At 50.6% G+C, this 22,130-nt stretch overlaps 1 protein-coding gene across 5 annotated transcripts in view; it reads left to right on the forward strand.

Moving 5' to 3' along the window:
• Positions 1 to 16,455, forward strand: part of RAP1GAP (RAP1 GTPase activating protein) — a 55,214-nt gene extending 38,759 nt beyond the window's left edge. For 3 of the 5 annotated variants that reach the window (XM_060758882.2, XM_060758883.2, XM_067472690.1), the window contains 15 exons: positions 3,607 to 3,707; positions 3,795 to 3,924; positions 5,346 to 5,507; positions 5,604 to 5,675; positions 5,779 to 5,865; positions 6,897 to 7,040; positions 7,885 to 8,016; positions 8,676 to 8,753; positions 10,845 to 10,954; positions 12,061 to 12,174; positions 12,320 to 12,464; positions 12,567 to 12,672; positions 13,814 to 13,911; positions 14,147 to 14,196; positions 14,975 to 16,455. In XM_060758882.2, the coding sequence (XP_060614865.2) occupies positions 3,607 to 3,707; positions 3,795 to 3,924; positions 5,346 to 5,507; positions 5,604 to 5,675; positions 5,779 to 5,865; positions 6,897 to 7,040; positions 7,885 to 8,016; positions 8,676 to 8,753; positions 10,845 to 10,954; positions 12,061 to 12,174; positions 12,320 to 12,464; positions 12,567 to 12,672; positions 13,814 to 13,911; positions 14,147 to 14,155 (1,488 nt within the window). In that variant the 3' untranslated portion in view covers positions 14,156 to 14,196; positions 14,975 to 16,455. The remainder of the gene's footprint in view (positions 1 to 3,606; positions 3,708 to 3,794; positions 3,925 to 5,345; positions 5,508 to 5,603; positions 5,676 to 5,778; positions 5,866 to 6,896; positions 7,041 to 7,884; positions 8,017 to 8,675; positions 8,754 to 10,844; positions 10,955 to 12,060; positions 12,175 to 12,319; positions 12,465 to 12,566; positions 12,673 to 13,813; positions 13,912 to 14,146; positions 14,197 to 14,974) is intronic. The other 2 variants (XM_067472691.1, XM_067472692.1) reach the window with 2 other exon arrangements.
• Positions 16,456 to 22,130: the final 5,675 nt, after the last annotated feature.

Consider the following 22,130-nt stretch of genomic DNA (forward strand, 5'->3'; position numbering starts at 1 on the left):
ACCGCCATCTAGTGGACTACTATGGGATTGCCAATAGGAGCAACATTATTCTGTCTTTTTATCTATCTATACACATAATAAAAGTGAAAATCTGTATTGGGTTTCAGTTTTGGAGTTGTAGTTCACTTCCATCCAGAGCGCACTATGAACCCAAACAGTGAGGGATCTGGACCAAAGTTGGCACGCATACCTGATAGGCCCACAATGTCTGTGGCTGGTCTTAGAGGTTCAGAGGTTGCAAGGAGTTTCTCAATGTCTTTGGCTGGTCTTAGAGGTTCAGAGGTTGCAAAGACGTTTTCAATGTCTGTGGCTTGTCTTAGAGGTTCAGAGGTTGCAAGGAGTTTCTCAATGTCTGTGGCTGGTCTTAGAGATGTAGAGTTTGCAAGGAGTTTCTCAATGTCTTTGGCTGGTCTTAGAGGTTCAGAGGTTGCAAGGAGTTTCTCAATGTCTGTAGCTGGGTTGCAAGGAGTTTCTCAATGACTGGCTGGTCTTAAAGGTTCAGAGTTTGCAAGGAGTTTCTCAATGTCTGTGGCTGGTCTTAGAGGTTCAGAGGTTGCAATGAGTTTCTCAATGTCTGTGGCTGGTCTTAGAGGTTCAGAGGTCACAAGGAGTTTCTCAATGTCTGTGGCTGATCTTAGAGGTTCAAAGGTTGCAGGAAGTTTCTCAGTGTCTGTGGCTGGTCTTAGAGGTTCAGAGGTTGCAAGGAGTTTCTCAATGTCTTTGGCTGGTCTTAGAGGTTCAGAGGTTGCAAGGAGTTTCTCAGTGTCTTTGGCTGGTCTTAGAGGTTCAGAGGTTGCAAGGAGTTTCTCAGTGTCTTTGGCTGGTCTTAGAGGTTCAGAGGTTGCAAGGAGTTTCTCAATGTCTGTAGCTGGGTTGCAAGAAGTTTCTCAATGACTGGCTGGTCTTAAAGGTTCAGAGTTTGCAAGGAGTTTCTCAATGTCTGTGGCTGGTCTTAGAGGTTCAGAGGTTGCAATGAGTTTCTCAATGTCTGTGGCTGGTCTTAGAGGTTCAGAGGTTGCAGAGAGTTTCTCAATGTCTGTGGCTGGTCTTAGAGGTTCAGAGGTTGCAGGGAGTTTCTCAGTGTCTGTGGCTGGTCTTAGAGGTTCAGAGGTTGCAAGGAATTTCTCAATGTCTGTGGCTGGTCTTAGAGGTCCAGAGGTTACAAGGAGTTTCTCAATGTCTTTGGCTGGTCTTAGAGGTTGCAAGGAGTTTCTTAATGTCTGTGGCTGGTCTTAGAGGTCCAGAGGTTACAAGGAGTTTCGCAATGTCTGTGGCTGGTCTTAGAGGTTCAGAGGTTGCAAGGAGTTTCTCAGTGTCTGTGGCTGGTCTTAGAGGTTCAGAGGTTGCAAGGAGTTTCTCAATGTCTGTGGCTGGTCTTAGAGGTTCAGAGGTTGCAAGGAGTTTCTCAATGTCTGTGGCTGGTCTTAGAGGTTCAGAGGTTGCAGGGAGTTTCTCAGTGTTTGTGGCTGGCCTTAGAGGTTCAGAGGTTGCAGGGAGTTTCTCAATGTCTGTTGCTGGTCTTAGAGGTTCAGCGGTTGCAGGGAGTTTCTCAATGTGTTTGACTTGTCTTAGAGGTTCAAAGGTTGCAGGGAGTTTCTCAGTGTCTGTGGCTGGTCTTAGAGGTTCAGAGGTTGCAAGGAGTTTCTCAATGTCTGTGGCTGGCCTTAGAGGTTCAGAGGTTGCAGGGAGTTTCTCAATGTGTTTGACTTGTCTTAGAGGTTCAAAGGTTGCAGGGAGTTTCTCAGTGTCTGTGGCTGGTCTTAGAGGTTCAGAGTTTGCAAGGAGTTTCTCAATGTCTGTGGCTGGTCTTAGAATTTTAGAGGTTGCAAGGAGTTTCTCAATGTCTGTGGCTGGTCTTAGAGGTTGCAAGGAGTTTCTCAATGTCTGTGGCTGGTCTTAGATGTTCAGAGGTTGCAAGGAGTTTCTCAGTGTCTGTGGCTGGTCTTAGAGGTTCAGAGGTTGCAAGGAGTTTCTCAATGTCTGTGGCTGGTCTTAGAGGTTCAGAGGTTGCAAGGAGTTTCTCAATGTCTGTGGCTGGTCTTAAAGGTTCAGAGGTTGCAGGGAGTTTCTCAATGTCTGTTGCTGGTCTTAGAGGTTCAGAGGTTGCAGGGAGTTTCTCAATGTGTTTGACTTGTCTTAGAGGTTCAAAGGTTGCAGGGAGTTTCTCAGTGTCTGTGGCTGGTCTTAGACGTTCAGAGGTTGCAAGGAGTTTCTCATTGTCTGTGGCTGGTCTTAGAGGTTCAGAGTTTGCAATGAGTGTCTCAATGTCTGTGGCTGGTCTTAGAGGTTTAGAGGTTGCAAGGAGTTTCTCAATGTCTGTGGCTGGTTTTAGAATTTTAGAGGTTGCAAGGAGTTTCTCAATGTCTGTGGCTGGTCTTAGAAGTTCAGAGTTTGCAAGGAGTTTCTCAATGTCTGTGGCAGGTCTTAGAGGTTTAGAGGTTGCAAGGAGTTTCTCATTGTCTGTGGCTGGTCTTAGAGGTTCAGAGGCTGCAAGGAGTTTCTCAATGTCTGTGGCTGGTCTTAGAGGTTCAGAGGTTGCAAGGAGTTTCTCATTGTCTGTGGCTGGTCTTAGAGGTTCAGAGTTTGCAATGAGTTTCTCAATGTCTGTGGCTGGTCTTAGAGGTTTAGAGGTTGCAAGGAGTTTCTCAATGTCTGTGGCTGGTTTTAGAATTTTAGAGGTTGCAAGGAGTTTCTCAATGTCTGTGGCTGGTCTTAGAAGTTCAGAGTTTGCAAGGAGTTTCTCAATGTCTGTGGCAGGTCTTAGAGGTTTAGAGGTTGCAAGGAGTTTCTCATTGTCTGTGGCTGGTCTTAGAGGTTCAGAGGTTGCAAGGAGTTTCTCAATGTCTGTGGCTGGTCTTAGAGGTTTAGAGGTTGCAAGGAGTTTCTCAATGTCTGTGGCTGGTTTTAGAATTTTAGAGGTTGCAAGGAGTTTCTCAATGTCTGTGGCTGGTCTTAGAAGTTCAGAGTTTGCAAGGAGTTTCTCAATGTCTGTGGCAGGTCTTAGAGGTTTAGAGGTTGCAAGGAGTTTCTCATTGTCTGTGGCTGGTCTTAGAGGTTCAGAGGTTGCAAGGAGTTTCTCAATGTCTGTGGCTGGTCTTAGAGGTTCAGAGGTTGCAAGGAGTTTCTCATTGTCTGTGGCTGGTCTTAGAGGTTCAGAGTTTGCAATGAGTTTCTCAATGTCTGTGGCTGGTCTTAGAGGTTTAGAGGTTGCAAGGAGTTTCTCAATGTCTGTGGCTGGTTTTAGAATTTTAGAGGTTGCAAGGAGTTTCTCAATGTCTGTGGCTGGTCTTAGAAGTTCAGAGTTTGCAAGGAGTTTCTCAATGTCTATGGCAGGTCTTAGAGGTTTAGAGGTTGCAAGGAGTTTCTCATTGTCTGTGGCTGGTTTTAGAGGTTCAGAGGCTGCAAGGAGTTTCTCAATGTCTGTGGCTGGTCTTAGAAGTTCAGTGGTTGCAAGGACGATGACCCTTTGAGGCAAGACAGGACTCAAACAGTGACCATACTAGAAACAAGAAAGTCTTTGCTTGAATCCCTTTGAAAACATTGATGACAAGGGAGGTTGAAGGCCGCGAAGCCATGCCCAAACCCCCAATCGATCTCTCTCCGCAGACGTCGGAAGAAGAGCTCTTCAGCACCACGGAGGAGAGCCCGGCCTTTGTGGAGTTCCTGGAGCTTTTGGGCCAGAGAGTACAACTGCAGGACTTCAAGGGGTGAGGAGGAGGAGTGGGACGCGTGTCTGGGGGCGGGGAAAGGGAGGCCGAGGGTCCGAATGCGGGTGTCGTGCTTCTTCTCGGCAGGTTTCGGGGCGGCCTGGACGTGACCCATGGGCAAACGGGGACCGAGTCGGTCTACTGCAACTTCCGCAACAAGGAGATCATGTTCCACGTCTCCACCAAGCTGCCCTTCACCGAAGGGGACGCCCAGCAGGTGGGCAGGAAAGAGGGCGGCCAGGCCCATCGTCCCCGCTCCGTTACATCTACGTGAAGCACCGCAGTCACCATCCCAAAGGCTTGCAGTCCTTGAGTCTCGCTTGAGAGAGGGATGTTGTTGTTGTTGTTGTTGTTCATAGGAGCAAATATAATAATGTTGGAGGGGAAGCTGAGCTTTGAAAAGAGGGGACTGCGCGGCCCATCGCCCCCCATTATTTCTAGACATAATGCTTCCAATCTTGAGTGTTCGGGATAAGAGATTAAAGCAGCCTTTCGGGGTGGGGGGAGGGTGTCCAGAGGGGGGATTTGGGTCTGCTGGTTGAGAGTGACCACTTGCTGGTGGGGAGTGACCATTCACTGGGCAAGTGACCAATTGCTGTGCTAAGAGGTCTGCGGGTATGGAGTGACTGCTCACCATTGGGGAGTGACCATTTGCTGGGCAAGAGTGACCAATTGCTGTGCAAAGAGGTCTGCGGGTGGGGAGTGACCACTTGCTGGCTGAGTGACCAATCACTGTGCAAAGGGGTGTGCTGGTGGGGAGTGACTGCTCACCAGTGGGGAGTAACCACTCACTGGTGGGGAGTGACCACTCACTGGGCAAGAGTGACCAGTGGCTGTGCAAAGGGGTCTGTGGGTGGGGAGTGACCACTTGCTGACTGAGTGACCAATCACTGTGCAAAGGGGTGTGCTGGTGGGGTGTGACTGCTTGCCAGTGGAGAGAGACCACTCACTGGTGGGGAGTGACCGCTCACTGAGCAAGAGTGACCAATCGCTGTGCAAAGGGGTCTGTGGGTGGGGAGTGACCACTTGCTGACTGAGTGACCAATCACTGTGCAAAGGGGTGTGCTGGTGGGGTGTGACCACTCACCAGTGGAGAGTGACCACTCACTGGTGGGGAGTGACCGCTCACTGAGCAAGAGTGACCAATCACTGTGCAAAGGGGTCTGTGGGTTGGGAGTGACCACTCATAGTCTGAGAGGAGGGACTGCCTGCTGGGCAAGAGTGACCAATCACTATGCTAAGGGGTCTGCTGGTGGGGACTGACCACTTACCAGTGGGGAGTGACCATTCACTGGGCAAGAGTGACCAGTTGCTGTGCAAAGGGGTCTGCGGTGGGAAGTGACCACTCGCTGGCTGAGAGAAGTAACCGCTCACTGGGCAAGAGTGACCAATCACTGTGCAAAGGGGTCTGCTGGTGGGGAGTGGCCAGTCACCGGTGGGGAGTGACCACTCACTGGGCAAGAGTGACCAGTTGCTGTGCCAAGGGGTCTCCTGGTAGGGAGTGACCACTTGCAGATGGGGAGTGACCCCTTGCAGTTTGGACTGGCCTCTCCTTGAGCAAGAGTGTCGCTCGTTGGTCAAGTGGTGAGCTGACCAGGAGTGACCGCTCCCTCCTTCCCTCCCCCCACCCGCCCGCAGCTCCAGCGCAAGCGGCACATCGGCAACGACATTGTGGCCATCGTCTTCCAGGACGAGAGCACGCCCTTCGTGCCGGACATGATTGCCTCCAACTTCCTGCACGCCTACGTGGTGGTCCAGGCCGAAGGGCCGGGCAGCAGCGATGGGAGTGGACTCTACAAGGTGAGCGGAGGACCCCTTCCACGAGGGGGAGTCCAAACGGAAGGGCCCGCAGGCACTGACCCCTTGACCCAACCCCCTCCTTTGGTTTTGCTTCAGGTCTCTGCCACGGCCCGGGACGACGTGCCCTTCTTCGGACCGCCGCTGCCCGACCCGGCAGTTTTCCGAAAGGTCAGCAGGGCCCGGCTCCCTCCTCTTTGGGGCTCCGTTGCAATGCCCGCAGGGGCTGGGATCAAAAACAAGGGCAGGCGGTCTCAGACTCTCGCTTTTCCAGGGCCCCGAGTTCCAGGAGTTCCTCTTGACGAAGCTGATCAATGCGGAGTACGCCTGCTACAAAGCTGAGAAGTTTGCCAAACTGGAGGTCAGTTTGCGACTCTCATTTTGGTTCTTGGGTTCATCCATGGGCTGCTTCCTGTTTTGATCCCGACCCAAATGGGGTTGGGATCAAGACCCACCTACTGATGATGATGATGCCCTCCTTCCTTCCTTCCTTCCTTCCTTCCTTCCCTCCCTCCCTCCCTCCCTCCTTCCATCCCTCCCTCCCTCCCTCCTTCCCTCCCTCCCTCCCTCCCTCCCTCCCCCCTCCCTCCCTCCCTCCTTCCTTCCTCCCTCCCTCCCTCCTTCCTTCCTTCCTTCCTTCCTTCCTTCCTTCCTTCCCTCCTTCCCTCCTTCCCTCCCTCCCTCCCTCCTTCCTTCCTTCCTTCCTTCCTTCCTCCCTCCCTCCTTCCCTCCTTCCCTCCCTCCTTCCCTTCCTCCTCCCTCCCTCCCTCCCTCCCTTCCCTCCCGCCCTCCCTCCCTCCTTCCTTCCTTCCCTCCCTCCCTCCTTCCTTCCTTCCTCCCTCCCTCCCTCCCTCCCTCCCTCCTTCCTTCCTCCCTCCCTCCCTCCTTCCTTCCTTCCTTCCTTCCTTCCCTCCTTCCCTCCTTCCCTCCCTCCCTCCCTCCCTCCTTCCTTCCTTCCTTCCTTCCTCCCTCCCTCCTTCCCTCCTTCCCTCCCTCCTTCCCTTCCTCCTCCCTCCCTCCCTCCCTCCCTTCCCTCCCGCCCTCCCTCCCTCCTTCCTTCCTTGCTTCCCTCCCTCCCTCCTTCCTTCCTTCCTCCCTCCCTCCCTCCCTCCCTCCTTCCCTTCCTCCTTCCTCCCTCCCTTCCTTCCTTCCTTCCCTCCCTCCCTCCCTCCTTCCTTCCTTCCTTCCCTCCTTTCTTCCTTCCTTCCTTCCTTCCTTCCTTCCCTCCTTCCCTCCTTCCCTCCTTCCCTCCTTCCCTCCTTCCCTTCCTCCTTCCTCCCTCCCTCCCTTCCTTCCTTCCTTCCTTCCTTCCTTCCTTCCACCCTTCCCTTCCTCCTTCCTCCCTCCCTCCCTGCCTCCTTCCTTCTTTCCTTCCTTCCTTCCTTGCCTCAGGAGCGGACGCGGACAGCACTGCTGGAGACGCTCTACGAGGAGCTGCACCTCAACAGCCAGTCCATGATGGGCTTGGGGGGCGACGAGGACAAAATGGAGAACGGCAGCGGCGGAGGAGGAGGGGGCTTCTTTGAATCCTTCAAGGTAGGTTTCTGGCACAGACAGGGCCAGGCTTTGGGCTCTCTCTCAGACTGACACCTTTCATATACTGAAGTGAACTGAGGCGCTTCTCCCACAGAGACCTCTCTCACACTGAGGGCTGCCTCTCTCACTGAGGCCCTTCTCCCACAGACCTCTCACACACTGAGGTCTACCTCATACTGAGGCCGTCCTCCCACAGAGACCTCACTCAAACTGAGGGCTACCTCATACATACTGAGGCCTCTCTCACTGAGGCCCTTTTCCCCACAGAGACCTCTCACAGACTGAGGGCTACCTCATACTGAGGCCTCTCTCACTGAGGCCCTTCTCACACAGAGACCTCTCACAGACTGAGGGCTACCTCATACATACTGGGGCCTCTCTCATTGAGGCCCTTTTCCCCACAGAGACCTCTCACAGACTGAGGGCTACTTCATACTGAGGCTTCTCTCACTGAGGCCCTTCTCCCACAGAGACCTCTCACAGACTGAGGGCTACCTCATACATACTGAGGCCTCTCTCACTGAGGCCCTTTTCCCCACAGAGACCTCTCACAGACTGAGGGCTACCTCATACTGAGGTCTCTCTCACTGAGGCCCTTCTCCCACAGAGACCTCTCACAGACTGAGGGCTACCTCATACTGAGGCCCTTCTCACACAGGGACCCCTCACACTGAGGGCTACCTCATACATACTGAGGCCTCTCTCACTGAGTACCTTCTCCCACAGAGACCTCTCCCCTACTGAGGGCTACCTCATACTGAGATCTCTCTCGCTGAGGCCCTTCTCACACAGAGACCTCTCCCACACTGAGGGCTACCTCATACTGAGGCCTCTCCTTTTGCAGCGCGTGATCCGCAGCCGCAGCCAGTCGATGGACGCGGTGGGCCTGAGCGGCAAGCGGCAGAACACCGTCTCGGCCAGCCACAGCGGCAGCTTCGGGCACAACAACCCGGACGTGGCCAAGACGGCCGGCATTGTAAGCGACCGCTTCGCTGCTTTGAACCCCACTGGGCCCACTTCAGTGGGTGCCCGGCCTCCCCCTTCCTCCACTGACCTCTCCGGGCCTCATCTCCCTCTGCTGGCCATCCTCGAAATGGCGCCATAATGGAGATGGCGTAGTGCCTCGAAGTGGCCACTGGGTGGCAGAAGAGCCTCACTTTCCGGAATTGGAACCATTGAGAAAGTTGGAGAGGAGAGAGGAGAGAGAGATGGAAGAAAAGAAGGAAGAAAGGGGACCGAGGGGGGCCCAGTCCTCCCATTCGGGGCCAGAGAGCCATCTTTCTCTCCCGCTCGCTCGCTGGCTCACGTTGTACCACTTGAGTTCAGCTGCAAACCTTTGGACGACAGCTCCCCAACAAGAGTGGGTGGGGATTCTGGGAGTTGCAAAGAGAGGATGGGAGTTGTAGTCCAAAGAGCCCCAGGAAAGGGGACCCTCCGCCCCACAGCTGCCTTTGGTTCTGCGCCACAACAACGACAGCAACGGCCCAGCGCCATTTTCTTTGCATGACTTCTCTCTTTCTTTCTCTCTCTCTCTCTCTGTCTCGTTCCTTTGTTCTCCCTCCCTGCCTGTCCTCTCTTCTCTTTTCTTCTCTTCTTTTTTCCCTTCTCCTTTATGATTTCCCGCTCGCTTGCCAGTCATTGCTTGTCCCTGGGAAAACGCCAAGTAGGTACGGACGCCGAGGCAGCGCCATAGGAATAGGAACCATAGAAGAGGTGGCTGCTTTCTTCCTCAATCTCTCTGTCCGTCCGTCCGTCTCTCTCCCTCCTCCTTCCCTTCATTCCTCCCTCTCTCCACTCCTTCCTTCCTTCTGTCTCCTCTTCCTTCCTCCCACCTTCCATTCCTACACTCCTCCTCTTTTCCTTCGTCTCTCTTCCCTCCATTCTTCCCTTCTTTCTATCCTTCTCTCTCCGATCTTTCTCTTCTCCTTCCCTCCTTTCTTCTTCCCCTTCCTCCCTCCTTTCTTCCTTCCATCTATCTCGTTTTCCTTCCTCCCACCTTCCTCTTTTCCTTCATTTCTCTTCTCTCCATTTTTCCCTTCTTTCTTTCTCCCTACGTGCTTCCTCTTCTCCTTCCCTCCTTTCTTCCTTTTTTCTTTTGTCTATCTCGTCTTCCTTCCTCCTGGCATCCATTCCTACACTTTTCCTTATTTCCTTCTTTCTTTCCACCCATTCATCTCCCTTCATCCTTTCTTCCTTCCTACCTACCTACCTACACTCCTCTTTCCCTTCATCTCTCTTTCCTCCATTCTTCCTTCTTTCTTTCTTTCTCCCTTGGTGCTTCCTCTTCTCCTTCCCTCTTTTCTTCCTTTCTTTCCCTTTCCTTCCTTCACTTTCTTCCTTCCATCCATCTTCTCTTCTTTCCTTCTACCTTCCCTCTCTCCTCTTCCTCCTTTCCTTCCTTCTTTCCACACATTCATCTCTCTTCCCTTCATTCTTCCGTTCTTTCCTTCTCTCTCTGTGCTTCCTCTTCTCCTTCCCTCCCTCCTCCTTCCCTTCCTCCTTCCCTCCCTTCTCTTCCTTCCTCTCACCTTCCATTCCTACACTCCTCCTCTTTCCCTTCATCTCCCCTCCATCTTCCTTCCTTCCTTCCTTCCTTCCTCGGTGCTTCCTCTTCTCCTTCCCTCCTTTCGTCCTTTCTTCTTTCTCTTTCCTTCCTTCACTTCCTTCCTTCCTTCCTTCCTTCCATCTTCTCTTCCTTCCTCCTACCTTCCATTCCTTCACTACTTTTCTTCCTTTCCTTCCTTCTTTCCATCCATACATCTCTCTTCCCTTCATTCTTCCCTTCTTTCCTTCTCTCTCCGTGCTTCATCTCCTCCTTCCCTCCATTCTTCCTTTTTTTCCCTTTCCCTTCCTCCCTTCTTCCTTCCTTCCTTTTATCTTCTCTTCCTACCTCTCACCTTCCATTCCTACACTCCTCTTTCCCTTCATCTATCTTCCCTCCATTCTTCTCTCTCTCTCTCTCTCTCTCTCTCTCTCTCTCTCTCTCTCGGTCCTTCCTCTTCTCCTTCCCTTTCTTTCTTCCTTTCTTCTTTCCCTTTCCCTTCCTCCCTTCTTCCTTCCTTTCTTTCTTCTCTTCCTTCCGCTGACCTTCCATTCCTACACTCCTTTTCCTCCTTCCCTCTTTCCTTCTCTCTTTCCTCCACTCTACCTTTCCTTCCTTTCTTCTTCCCCTCCCTCCCTTGTCTCCATCCCTCTGGTCATTCACTTCTCCTTCCCCTCCTTCCATTCTTTCTTTCCTTTTCTTTTTACTCCTTTCTATCTATTCCTCTATTTACATTTCTATTGTCTTCCCTTCCCCTTATTTATTTTGACATCCCTTCTTTTCATTCATTCATCCCTATGTTCATCCGTTTCCTTCCCACCTTCTTCCTCCCGCCATTTATGCCCAGCCAACCTCCCTTCCCCTTTATCTTCCCTTCCTTCCTTCCTTCCTTCCTTCCTTCCTTCCTTCCTTCCTTCCTTCCTTCCTTCTGTCTCCTCCTGATGTCTATACAAAGGCCCCTGGGGTCCCCTTCTGCCTGTCACTCACAGCCATCAACATGAACCCCGCATTGCAAGACCCCCCCCCCCCGAAGCCCCGCTTCCGCTCCCATGAACACCAAGCGGGTTCCGCCTTGGCTCTTCCTCCCTTCCTAGGGATGATGGGACATGGGTGATGGGACACGGCCGGGGGTCGGGCCCAGGACTCCGGTTCCCATAGTTCCTGCGTATCGGGGACCGCGGGGACTCCAGGCGTACTGCCCATGCCCTTCTCCTGCCCCGAACCCTCTTCTCTGTGGACGATGGGCCTTGCTTCTCTTCCAGTCCCTGATCGTCCCTGGGAAAAGCCCCACGCGGAAGAAGTCCGGGCCCTTCGGATCGCGCCGCAGCAGCGCCATCGGCATCGAGAACATCCAGGAAGTGCAGGAAAAGAGGTGCACCACCCCATCCCATCATCCCCGGGACCTCGTGGCTTCATCATTGTGATATTTTGGGGTTAGGACAGCCTTAGAAAGCACCTATGGAGCTCCAGCTCCCATTGGCAGTAATGGGTTTTGTAGTCCAACCATAACGTCATGTTGGGTTTTATTCCCCCCCCCCCCCCCGTTTGGGGGGAAAGGCCTTCCAGACCAGGACTGTGTGGGACTCCATCTCCCATTGGTAATTATGGGATTTGTAGTCCAACCATAAGGACATGTGGGGTTTTATTTGCCCCCCTTTGGGGGGGGAAGCCCTTCCAGACATCACATTGCTCCCGTCAGTAATGATGGGATTTGTAGTCCAGCCATAAGGTCATGTTGGGTTTTATTTGCCCCCTCTTTGAGGGATGAAGCCCCTTCCAGACCAGCACAGTGTGGGACTCCATCTCCCATTGCTCCGGTCAGTAATGATGGGTTTTGTAGTTCTGCCATAAGGTCATGTGGCATTTTATTTGCCCCCTCTTTGGGGGGTGAAGCCCCTTCTGACCAACACTGTGTGGGACTCCATCTCCCATTGCTCCCGTCAGTAATGATGGGTTTTGTAGTCCAACCATAAGGTCACGTTGGGTTTTATTTGCCCCCTCTTTGGGGGGTGAAGCCCCTTCCAGACCAGCACAGTGTGGGACTCCATCTCCCATTGCTCCGGTCAGTAATGATGGGTTTTGTAGTTCTGCCATAAGGTCATGTGGCATTTTATTTGCCCCCTCTTTGGGGGGTGAAGCCCCTTCTGACCAACACTGTGTGGGACTCCATCTCCCATTGCTCCCGTCAGTAATGATGGGTTTTGTAGTCCTGCCATAACGTCATGTGGCATTTTATTTGCCCCCTCTTTGGGGGGTGAAGCCCCTTCTGACCAACACTGTGTGGGACTCCATCTCCCATCGCTACCATCAGTAATGATGGGATTTGTAGTCTAGCCATAAGATCATGTTGGGTTTTATTTGCCCCCTCTTTGGGGAGTGAAGTCCTTCCAGACCAGCACTGTGTGGGACTCCAGCTCCCATCGCTCCCGCCAGCAGTGATGGGTTATGTAGTGATGGGTTGTGCCTTCTCCCTTGAAGGGAGAGCCCGACTGGTCCTGAAAAGACGCCGGACAGCGGCCACGTCTCCCAGGACCCCAAATCGGAGGATTCGTCCAACCAGAGTTCCCCCGAGATGCCCACCACCAAGAACAGGTCAGCCCCTCAACATGGGTGGGGATGGGGGTAAGGTGGAGGGGTATCGTTATTATCAGTATATGTGTTTACATCCTTACTATGTTTGTTTGTTTGTCTCCCGTCCTGCCTCCCCCCCCCCCCAACGCCCTGTGTTCCACTGCAGGCCGGCCCCCAAAGCGGAGGCCCTTCGCAGCGGCTGCTCCCGCTCCTCTTCCTCCAGCGCCAGCAGCTTTGGCAGCGGGACCGAAGGGCCCCAAGGCAGCGGTCACGAGGACGACAACGGTGACGATGATGACGATGCCGGCACGGTAGGATTCATTGGCACCAAGGCGGGTGGGAGGAGGAAGCGGACAAGCTTTAGATTTGGGAATATGTTTGTGGCCCCTAATTGCACCCCCTTGTGCCCGCAGGAGAGCCACTCCTCCTCCTCTGAGGCGCCCCACAAGCGGGGCTCCTTCATCTACAGCACTTGGCTGGAGGACAGCCTAAGCACCGCCAGCGCAGGGAGCTCCCCCGGTAAGAACACCAACCCTGCCTGGCGGGCTGCCATCCCCACACAAGGGCCACAGTGTGAGAAGACCTCAGTGGGAGAAAGGCCTCATTGTGACGTAGACCTCAGTGTTAGAAGGCCTCAGTGTTAGTTCATCTCAGTATGAGAAGGTCTCAGTGAGAGAAAGGCCTCAATGTGAGGTAGACCTCAGTGTTATAAGGCCTCAGTGTTAATTCATCTCAGTGTGAGAAGGCCTCAGTGGGAGAAAGGCCTCAGTGTGAGGTAAACCTCAGAAGGCCTCAGTTCATCTCAGTGTGAGAAGGCCTCAGTGTGAGGTAGACTTCAGTGTTAAAAGGCCTCTATATTAGTTCATCTCAGTATGAGAAGGTCTCAGTGAGAGAAAGGCCTCAATGTGAGGTAGACCTCAGTGTTATAAGGCCTCGGTGTTAATTCATCTCAGTGTGAGAAGGCCTCAGTGGGAGAAAGGCCTCAGTGTGAGGTAAACCTCAGAAGGCCTCAGTTCATCTCAGTGTGAGAAGGCCTCAGTGTGAGGTAGACTTCAGTGTTAGAAGGCCTCTATATTAGTTCATCTCAGTATGAGAAGGTCTCAGTGAGAGAAAGGCCTCAATGTGAGGTAGACCTCAGTGTTATAAGGCCTCAGTGTTAATTCATCTCAGTGTGAGAAGGCCTCAGTGGAAGAAAGGCCTCAGCTTTAGGTAGACCTCAGTGTTAGAAGGCCTCGGTGTTAGTTCATCTCAGTGTAAGAAAGTCTCAGTGAGAGAAAGGGGGTTTTCTGGAAGGAGAGCCAAAGATATGGGTGCACTGCGCCTGTCCGGCAAAGTTGGACATTGCACCATTCAGCCATGGAATGGCATTCTCCAAGGGCCGGGAGACTGTCACGAGGTGTTTGAAAGCAAAAAAGGATAATTAATGGTTGTTAATTGCTCTGAGAGACGCCAGGGTTGGACTTTTGTCTCTTCTGTAATAATCGCCCTTAATGAGTATTTATGGCGTTGTCGCTCAGACAGAGGGATTAAGGGGAGGCCGAGGCAAGAGCCGGCTTGTGCTGGAGGCCTCGACAACATCCTTAGTCAGGTCTAAAAAACCCCTTGATCCCTCCGCCTCTACGTCTAGGACCCCCAGTCATTTCTTCCCTGTGTTTCCCAGGCCCTTCCCCGCAGCCGGACCCCCGGAAGTCCGCTGACCCTTCGTGTCCAGAGATCAAGATCCAGCTCGAACAGACGGAGCGGCCGCCGTCCAACTTGGTGAGTCGACCTGAAGCCTGGTTTGGAAACACTGCCTTTCTGCTTCCAGACTCTATTTCCCATGAATCCCCAGTCAAAGCACAGGACAGGATGATAGGAGATATTTTAGCGAGGAGGGGTCATCTCTCTGTCAACCCTTTGGGAGGCTGGCCATTCATTCCCACGCCTCATATTTATGTGTGGTTTGTAACCTTCTCCTCCTTTCTCTCTGTCTCGTCCATCTGTCGCAATCCAGAGCTGCTAGCCCGCCGTGGATGCGCCACCCACAAAACAAATGATCATAAGGTCAGCAAGCCCATCTCCTGCTTTTGGGGTTGTGGATAATGGGTTTCTCCAGAGGGAGAGAGAGAGTGTCCTTCTGAAGGATCATCCATGGCACGTTTCCTCCAGGCATGGTGCCGAGGAGCCTCACTGAGACCTAATGGCATGACAGTGACATCGACAAGGCCACCTCCTCTGTGACCACCTTATCAGGGGCCATCCCACCGGCCACATGAAGCCCCTGAACGAGCCACTTTGAGGGTCTCTTAGCTTGACTTCATTCCCACTTTTCCTCCTTCGAACTCTTCTGATCCAAATTTTAGTCCAAACCTCAGAAGGAGAGATGCTTCATTGTGTTAGATCTATTCTGAGAACGAGATTTGCTGCTTGTGGAAGGACAATCCATTCCGGATGTTAGTCCGAACTTCACAGGAGGGGGGATGATCCATTGTGTTAGATCTATTCTGAGGATGGGGTTTGGGGCTTGTGGAAGGACAATCCGTTCCGGATATTAGTCCAAACTTCAGAGTGTGAGAGAGAGGATCCATTGCACTAGCACTGAATTCCAATTGGTTCAGCTGACCTTTGATATCCCAATTGTGTGATCTGTGGCCACATTCCCCCAAAACCTATCCTAAAGAAGTGACCCTAGGGCACACCCACTTTGCTCCGAATCCGTTGGGCAGAGAGTCCCCACGGAAGCCCAGGATAACTTTGGCGCCTTTGAGGCCGGAGTGAATTTTCTGTTGTAGGTCAAGAGGTTCCCTTGTTCGGCACTGACCTTCTCCTCCAAATTCTGCAGCACACGGTGAAGAAGCGCAAGGCGGCCCTTTGGCCAGACCAAGCCTCTGCTGACCACCTAGGATGACTCTCCTGCGCCTCCCGATTGACCCCCGATGCGCCTTGGGGTGCTCTTGACCCACCAGACCTGGCAGGACTGGACTGGACTCCACCGGGGCTTTCCCTTGGAACAACCCTCGCCCCAAGCCCTGCCCCCTTTTTCCATGAGCTGTGCTCCAGATCCCCCCCCCCAAAAACCAACCTAAGGCCTCCAGCCACTGTCCAGCTTGACCCTTCGAATCAATGGACAATCGCTTGATGGACATCATGGCTGCTTCTCCCAAGATGGCATTTTCCAGAGCCAGAACCGGTGTCAAAACGGGTCCCCTAATGTCCAGTAACAGAGAATAATATCCCACTCGACTTGGGTGCCAACGATCTCTTCTGTCCTTCCGTCCCTCCTGACCGTTGGGCATCAAGCCATCCAGGCCATCCACAGTGACCATGCGGGGATTCATTTGTCCGCCACGGACACTCTTTGGCCCCAATTTGCCAAGCAAAAGAGCCATATTCCCTCCATTTGACCGCTGGGCACTCAGGTCAGGACAGTGCAGAGATCCATCCATCCCTTACGGATAAACTAATTCTGACACACAAGCAGAGAGAGACCTCAAATGGATGCCCCCTTTGCCGTTCCATCCACTTGACCATTGTCCAGCAAACCATCCAGATGGCCTACAATGACCATTGATCTGTGGATACTCTTTGGCCAACTGACCCTTCTCCTCTATCATTCCGTCCACTCTTGACCATTGCATTCTGACGTCCAGCAAGCAACTAGTATGGACAATTCACTGAACTGGATGCAGAGCGGAAGAGACATCTTCATCCTTTGCCATCCAGTCTTGGTTCCTGAGGTCCAGCAAGGCACCCATCCTCTCTGGCCCCTCTTTGACCCTGATTCGTCTGGCCATTTGGGACAAACGGGTCCTCTCTCATCTCTGCCGGACGTTGCCCTTTGCGATTTTGCTGTACAGTTTTTTTTTTTGGTGTTTGTTTGTGCTTTTTTGCAATCCGAACGTGCAAAACACTGTGAAGGACCCCATTGAGGGGCGAACGCGGGTGTCGACGACCCTAAGAAAACATCCCTATTTAATTTCCTTCCTGAAGAAGACGGGAAGAAACAATCGCACCTCCGCCTGGATCTCTTTTGTGTTGTCCGTCTGCCGCCTCGCCTGGCTTTTCGATTTGTTTTGTTTCAGTTCAGGTTCTTCGCGGCCTCTACTTCTTTTTTCCTCCGTTTTCTTTGTTCGGTTTTCAAAACGAACCCCAAAGTTGTGTCGGTGTTTCCGAGTGACGACGACCATAATGTATAAAATGAAACGAGAAGAAAAAAAATTCTATTTATCGCTATTGCTCAGAAGATTCTATTTGTAAAAAAATAATAATAAGGGAAAGTGCTTTTTAAAAAGTGTACAGGATGGGAAATAAAAGGAGAAACCTCTGCGTTTACATCCGTCATTAAGCCAAACAACGATGGGGTCCCCCTATAAACACCCCTCTCTTCACCCTTTACTAATACAGTAGTCTCACTTATCCGACATAAACAGACGGGCAGAATGTCGGATAATAGGGAGTCCCCTACAGTGACCCGTCCGACACGCCGCTAAACACCTAGAATACTCTCATGAAGGACTCAAAGAATTAAGACAAGGCAATGCCTCAGGGCTAGAGGGGAAGATGAGCATGGAAATCACAGAGGGAAGGAGGAAGGATGCTTCCGCTTCCGGTCCTGCCTTTTTCCCCCTTCCCTCCCTCCTCTTCCTGCTCCTTGCCTTGCCTTGTTCACTTATGGGGATTGGAGAGAGAGTTGGGGAGCGCGTCTTTCATTGAAGGGGCAATGCTTGAGGAAAAGGGGACATTGGATAAGAGTGTCGGATAATAGAGAATGTTGGATAAATGAAGGTCGGATAAGCGAGACTCTACTGTAATTGGGGAGCGCACCTTTAATTGAAGGGGCAATGCTTGAGGAAAAAGGGACATTGGATAAGAGCGTCGGATAACACGGAATGTCGGATAAGTGAAGGTCGGATAAGCGATACTCTACTGTAATTGGGGAGTGCACCTTTAATTGAAGGGGCAATGCTTGAGGAAAAGGGGGCATTGGATAAGAGCGTCGGATAACACGGAATGTCGGATAAGTGAAGGTTGGATAAGCAATACTCAATTTAATTGGGAAATGCACCTTTAATTGAAGGGGCAATGCTTGAGGAAAAGGGGACATTGGATAAGAGCGTCGGATAACACGGAATGTCGGATAAGTGAAGGTTGGATGAGCAATACTCAATTTAATTGGGGAGTGCACCTTTAATTGAAGGGGCAATGCTTGAGGAAAAGGGGGCATTGGATAAGAGCGTCGGATAACACGGAATGTCGGATAAGTGAAAGTCGGATAAGCAATACTCTACTGTAATTGGGGAGCGCACCTTTAATTGAAGGGGCAATGCTTGAGGAAAAGGGGACATTGGATAAGAGCGTCAGATAACATGGAATGTCGGATAAGTGAAGGTCGGATAAGCGAGACTCTACTGTAATTATTGTTGTTGTTGTTGTTACTACATGCTGCTTTCCTGTCCTACAAGAGACCTCCCTTTTGTGAGAGAAAACTACCCTAAATATATACAGCAGAGCATCCAAAAACAAACAGGATACAAAAGTTAAGCATCAGCTCAATAGCGAGCGGAGCATGAAGTTCTGTGATGTGGCTGTAAAGAATTCAGAGTTTAGGAGGCAAGCATGCAGAGTTTAATCTTTTAAAAAACACATAACGTTTATTTACATTAACAAGAAATAACTGTATGTTTGAATAATCAAGAACTGGGCCTGAGCTACTCTAATGCCCATCTCTTGTAAGGTTTCAAAGAGAGGGAAAACACATCCAAGCACACAAGCAGAGAGAGACCTCAAAGCGCACAGCACATACTTTCCTGACACACAAGCAGAGTCTGGAGTTGAATCCCGATACCTTTCACCTGTTATTACTACTACTACTACTACTACTTTTATTATTGTTGGAATCATGAAAGCAATGCCATGTTATTTTTCCAAAAGTGGGATGCGTGAGGTCCGCACGATGGGCTTTGCAGTCCTTCCTTGACGATCTGTGTGTCTTTTTGTCTAGTTGTTTCTGCGGCGTCGTTGCCCTCCTCGACCCCGCAGCTGCTAATGCTTTTGGAGCGAAAGGAAGGATCCCTGGAAATGAAAGGCGAGAGAGAGAGAGAAGGGAGGAGGAGAAGGGAGCCTCTCTGGCCTCCTCCATTGTCCAGCCTCTGGGCTCCTGGGTTTAGGGATTTCGCTCACGTTCGCAGGAAGAAGCGCATGCAGGAAATGCCTCTCCTGTTGCAAGGAAGCCAGGCAACGAGCCACAGGGCATTCTTATGAGTCTAATTTGCATTTAGGTGACTTTGTACATCTGATGAAGATGATTTTGCATTTATTTATTGATAGTATTTATATTCTGCCCTTCTCAGAGCGGATCACATATACTGCAAACATTCAGTGCCGATTATACACTGACCAGACCGACAACTATACATAGAAAGAGGTATATATTATCTAGGCTTTCTCATCTTCGTCATCTTGGAGGCTGTGCTCGGTTGCAGCCACTGGGGGGAGCTGTCGTGCCACTTTCCCTGCCAAAGAGATTGGCTCGTAAACTTCTTCCTTTCTATTAATAGATTATTGTAATGATAATAATAGATGATAGTAATGATAATAATAGATGATAGTAATGATAATAATAGATGATAGTAAGGGTAATAATAGATAGTAGTAAGGATGATAATAGATGGTAGTAAGGGTAATAATAGGTGGTAGTAATGATAATAATAGATGATAGTAATTATAATAATAGATGATAGTAAGGATAATAATAGATGATAGTAAGGGTAATAATAGATAGTAGTAAGGATGATAATAGATGGTAGTAAGGGTAATAATAAGTGGTAGTAATGATAATAATAGATGATAGTAATTATAATTATAGATGATAGTAAGGATAATAATAGATGATAGTAAGGATAATAATAGATGATAGTAAGGATAATAATAGATGGTAGTAAGGATAATAATAGGTGGTAGTAATGATAATAATAGATGATAGTAATTATAATTATAGATGATAGTAAGGATAATAATAGATGACAGTAAGGATAATAATAAATGGTAGTAAGGATAATAATAGATGATAGTAAGGATAATAATAGATGATAGTAAGGGTAATAATAGATGGTAGTAAGGATGATAATAGATGATAGTAATTATAATTATAGATGGTAGTAAGGATGATAATAGATGATAGTAATTATAATTATAGATGGTAGTAAGGATAATAATAGATGATAGTAAGGATAATAATCGATGATAGTAAGGATAACAATAGATGGTAGCAATGGTAATAATAGATGATAGTAATGATGATTATAGATGATAGTAAGGAAAATTAAACATGATAGTAAGGAAAATTAGAGATGATAGTAAGGATAATAATTAATAGTAATGATAATAATAGATGATAGTAATGATAACAATAGATGATAGTAATTTTTGTAGATGATAGTCAGGATAATAATTTTAGATGATAGTAATGGTAATATTACATCTATTATAATAGATGGTAGTACTGATAATTCTTGATGATAGTACTGATAATTGTAGAAGAGAGTAATGATAATAATAGAAATAATAACGATGCTAGCATTGAGAACATAATGTCTGTTTTGGAGACTTCCTCATCCCCTGGCAGAGGACGAACCGCGGCGCTCAACATGGGATTAGATTATGTTATGACATAATGATAGAGGCGGAAATCTTTCCCCGGGTCCTGTTCTGATTGAGGATGATGGGCATCGTGATCCCCCCAAAAGGAGCTCTGTGAAGGAAAGAAGAGAAGCTTTAATGGGGGGAGTCCGTTTCCCAGCATGGGTTTTGGGCAAGAGAGAGAGAGGTGAGCTCAGGGGTCGGAGGAGGACACGGCTGTGGGTTTTGCAGGAACAGGCCTGGCTCTGCTTTCGGGCCTTGGAAGAAGGCCCTCCTGGGATCCCTTTTCCCCCCCAAATAGATCTCTGAGTGGATTCGTGCCCGGCAAATGGAATGGAAACCACGGGCGGTGGTTTTGGGCCGCTCGTCCTTCCCTCCAGACGCTCCTCGCTTGAGGCTTTGGTTTGAGAAACGACAACGACAACGTCCAAGGAATGAATGCAAAGGAAGCTGGGAGAAGAAAGAAAGAGCTCCTCGGGACCGGATGGATGGCCCTTCCGGTCCCCAACTCTGGTCTTGAGGTCACGGGACGGAGAGCAGAGGCCATTCAAAGAGTTTCAAGTAGTGGGATGGACTCTCCAGCAGGAAGGGCCTCTTTAGGGAGTGTTTTAGTTGTGCCTGGCAGGATGGGCCAGGGGTCTCTTACAACTCTAATGGATTCGAGGCTGTATTAGGAGGTTCGTGGGCTCTCTCTTTGGAGGCCTTCAAACACCTTTAGAGATGGGCATCTTTAGGGAGTGCTTTAGTTATCTTTCCAAATGGGGCTGGACTAGATGGTCCTTTAGGGTCCCTCAAGCAGAGCCTGGATGGGCATCTTTGAGGTGTGCTTTAGTTATCTCTCTGAATGGGGCTGGACTAGATGGTCCTTTAGGGTCCCTCAGAAGGCTCGTGGGCTCTCTCCCTTCTTTGGAGGCCTTCAAGCAGAGCCTGGATGGCCATCTTTGGGGTGTGCTTTAATTATCTCTCTGAATGGGGCTGGACTAGATGGTCCTTTGGGGTCCCTCAGAAGGCTCGTGGGCTCTCTCCCTTCTTTGGAGGCCTTCAAGCAGAGCCTGGATGGGCATCTTTGGGGTGTGCTTTCGTTGTCTCTCTGGAATGGGCTGGACTAGATGGTCCTTTGGGGTCCCTCAGGAGGCTTGTGGGCTCTCTCCCTTCTTTGGAGGCCTTCAAGCTTGGATGGGCATCTGTAGGGAGTGCTTTAATTGTCTGGACTAGATGGCGCTTTGTGGTCCCTCCCAACTCTTGTGGATTCCAGGCTGGTTCAGGAGGCTCATAGGATCTTTGGAGGCCTTCAAGCAGAGGCTGAATGGCCATCTTTGGGGAGTGCTTTTGTTGTCTCTCTGGATGGGGCTGGACTAGATGGCCCTTAGGGGTTCCTCCCAACTCTCGTGAATTCCAGGCTGCTTTGGGGGGCTCGTAGGCTCTTTGGAGGCCTTCAAACAGAGGCTGAATGGCCATCTTTAGGGAGTGCTTTAGTTGTCTCTCTGGATGGGGCTGGACTAGATTGCCCTTTGGGGTCCCTCCCAAGCCCATTGTGGTATGGACAGCTTCAAAGAACTTTCCTTCTTTCAATAGAAACTGAATGGCCATCTTTAGGGAGTGCTTTAGTTGTCCCTCTCCAAATGGGGCTGGGCTAGATGGCCTTTGGGATCCCCTCCAACTCTAATGGATTCCAGGCTGCATTAGTAGGCTTGTGGGCTCCCACCTCTTTGGAGGCCTTCAAGCAGAGCTTGGATGGGCCTCTTCAGGGAGTTCTTTAGTTGTCTCTCTAAATGGGGCTGGACTACATGGCCCAACCCCATTGCAGTCTCCTTCCATCAGTAGAGACTGAATGGCTGCCTTTTGGGAGTGTGTTAGTTGTGTTAGATGGGGTTGGACTAGATGACCATTGGGTTCCTTTCAAGCTCTATTGAAATATGATGGAGTCTCCTTCTTTGGAGGAAGGACGGGCTCTCGTTTCTTGGGATGACATATTATCTTTGAGGCGTTGTGCCTTTCCAGAAGGTGGTCAGACTAGATGGCCTTTGAGGACCCCTCCTTTCCTACCACCGCAGAGGAGAATAATAACACTGGCGTCCCCGATGGCCAGCTCCGTGTTTGGCTTCGGAGGGCCTTGTGCTAGTCTTGGCTCCGTCCAGGAGGCACTTCCCGGCGGCTTTGGCCCCAGGTCCACGTCCAGCTTGGCTACTCCTTCCTTCCTTCCTTGGGAGATGACCTCACAGCAAGCGAGAGAGAGGAACGGGCTGCGAGGAGGAGCAGAAGGCCTTGTTTGTTGGTTTAAGAGATGGCTTGGCAGGAGAGGAGCTCCTTGGCCGCCCAACGCCCAACGCCGGTGGTGTCCTCAGGAGAAGATGGCTGGA

The sequence above is a fragment of the Anolis sagrei genome, chromosome 13, assembly GCF_037176765.1.
Source record: "Anolis sagrei isolate rAnoSag1 chromosome 13, rAnoSag1.mat, whole genome shotgun sequence".
NCBI lineage: Eukaryota > Metazoa > Chordata > Lepidosauria > Squamata > Dactyloidae > Anolis > Anolis sagrei.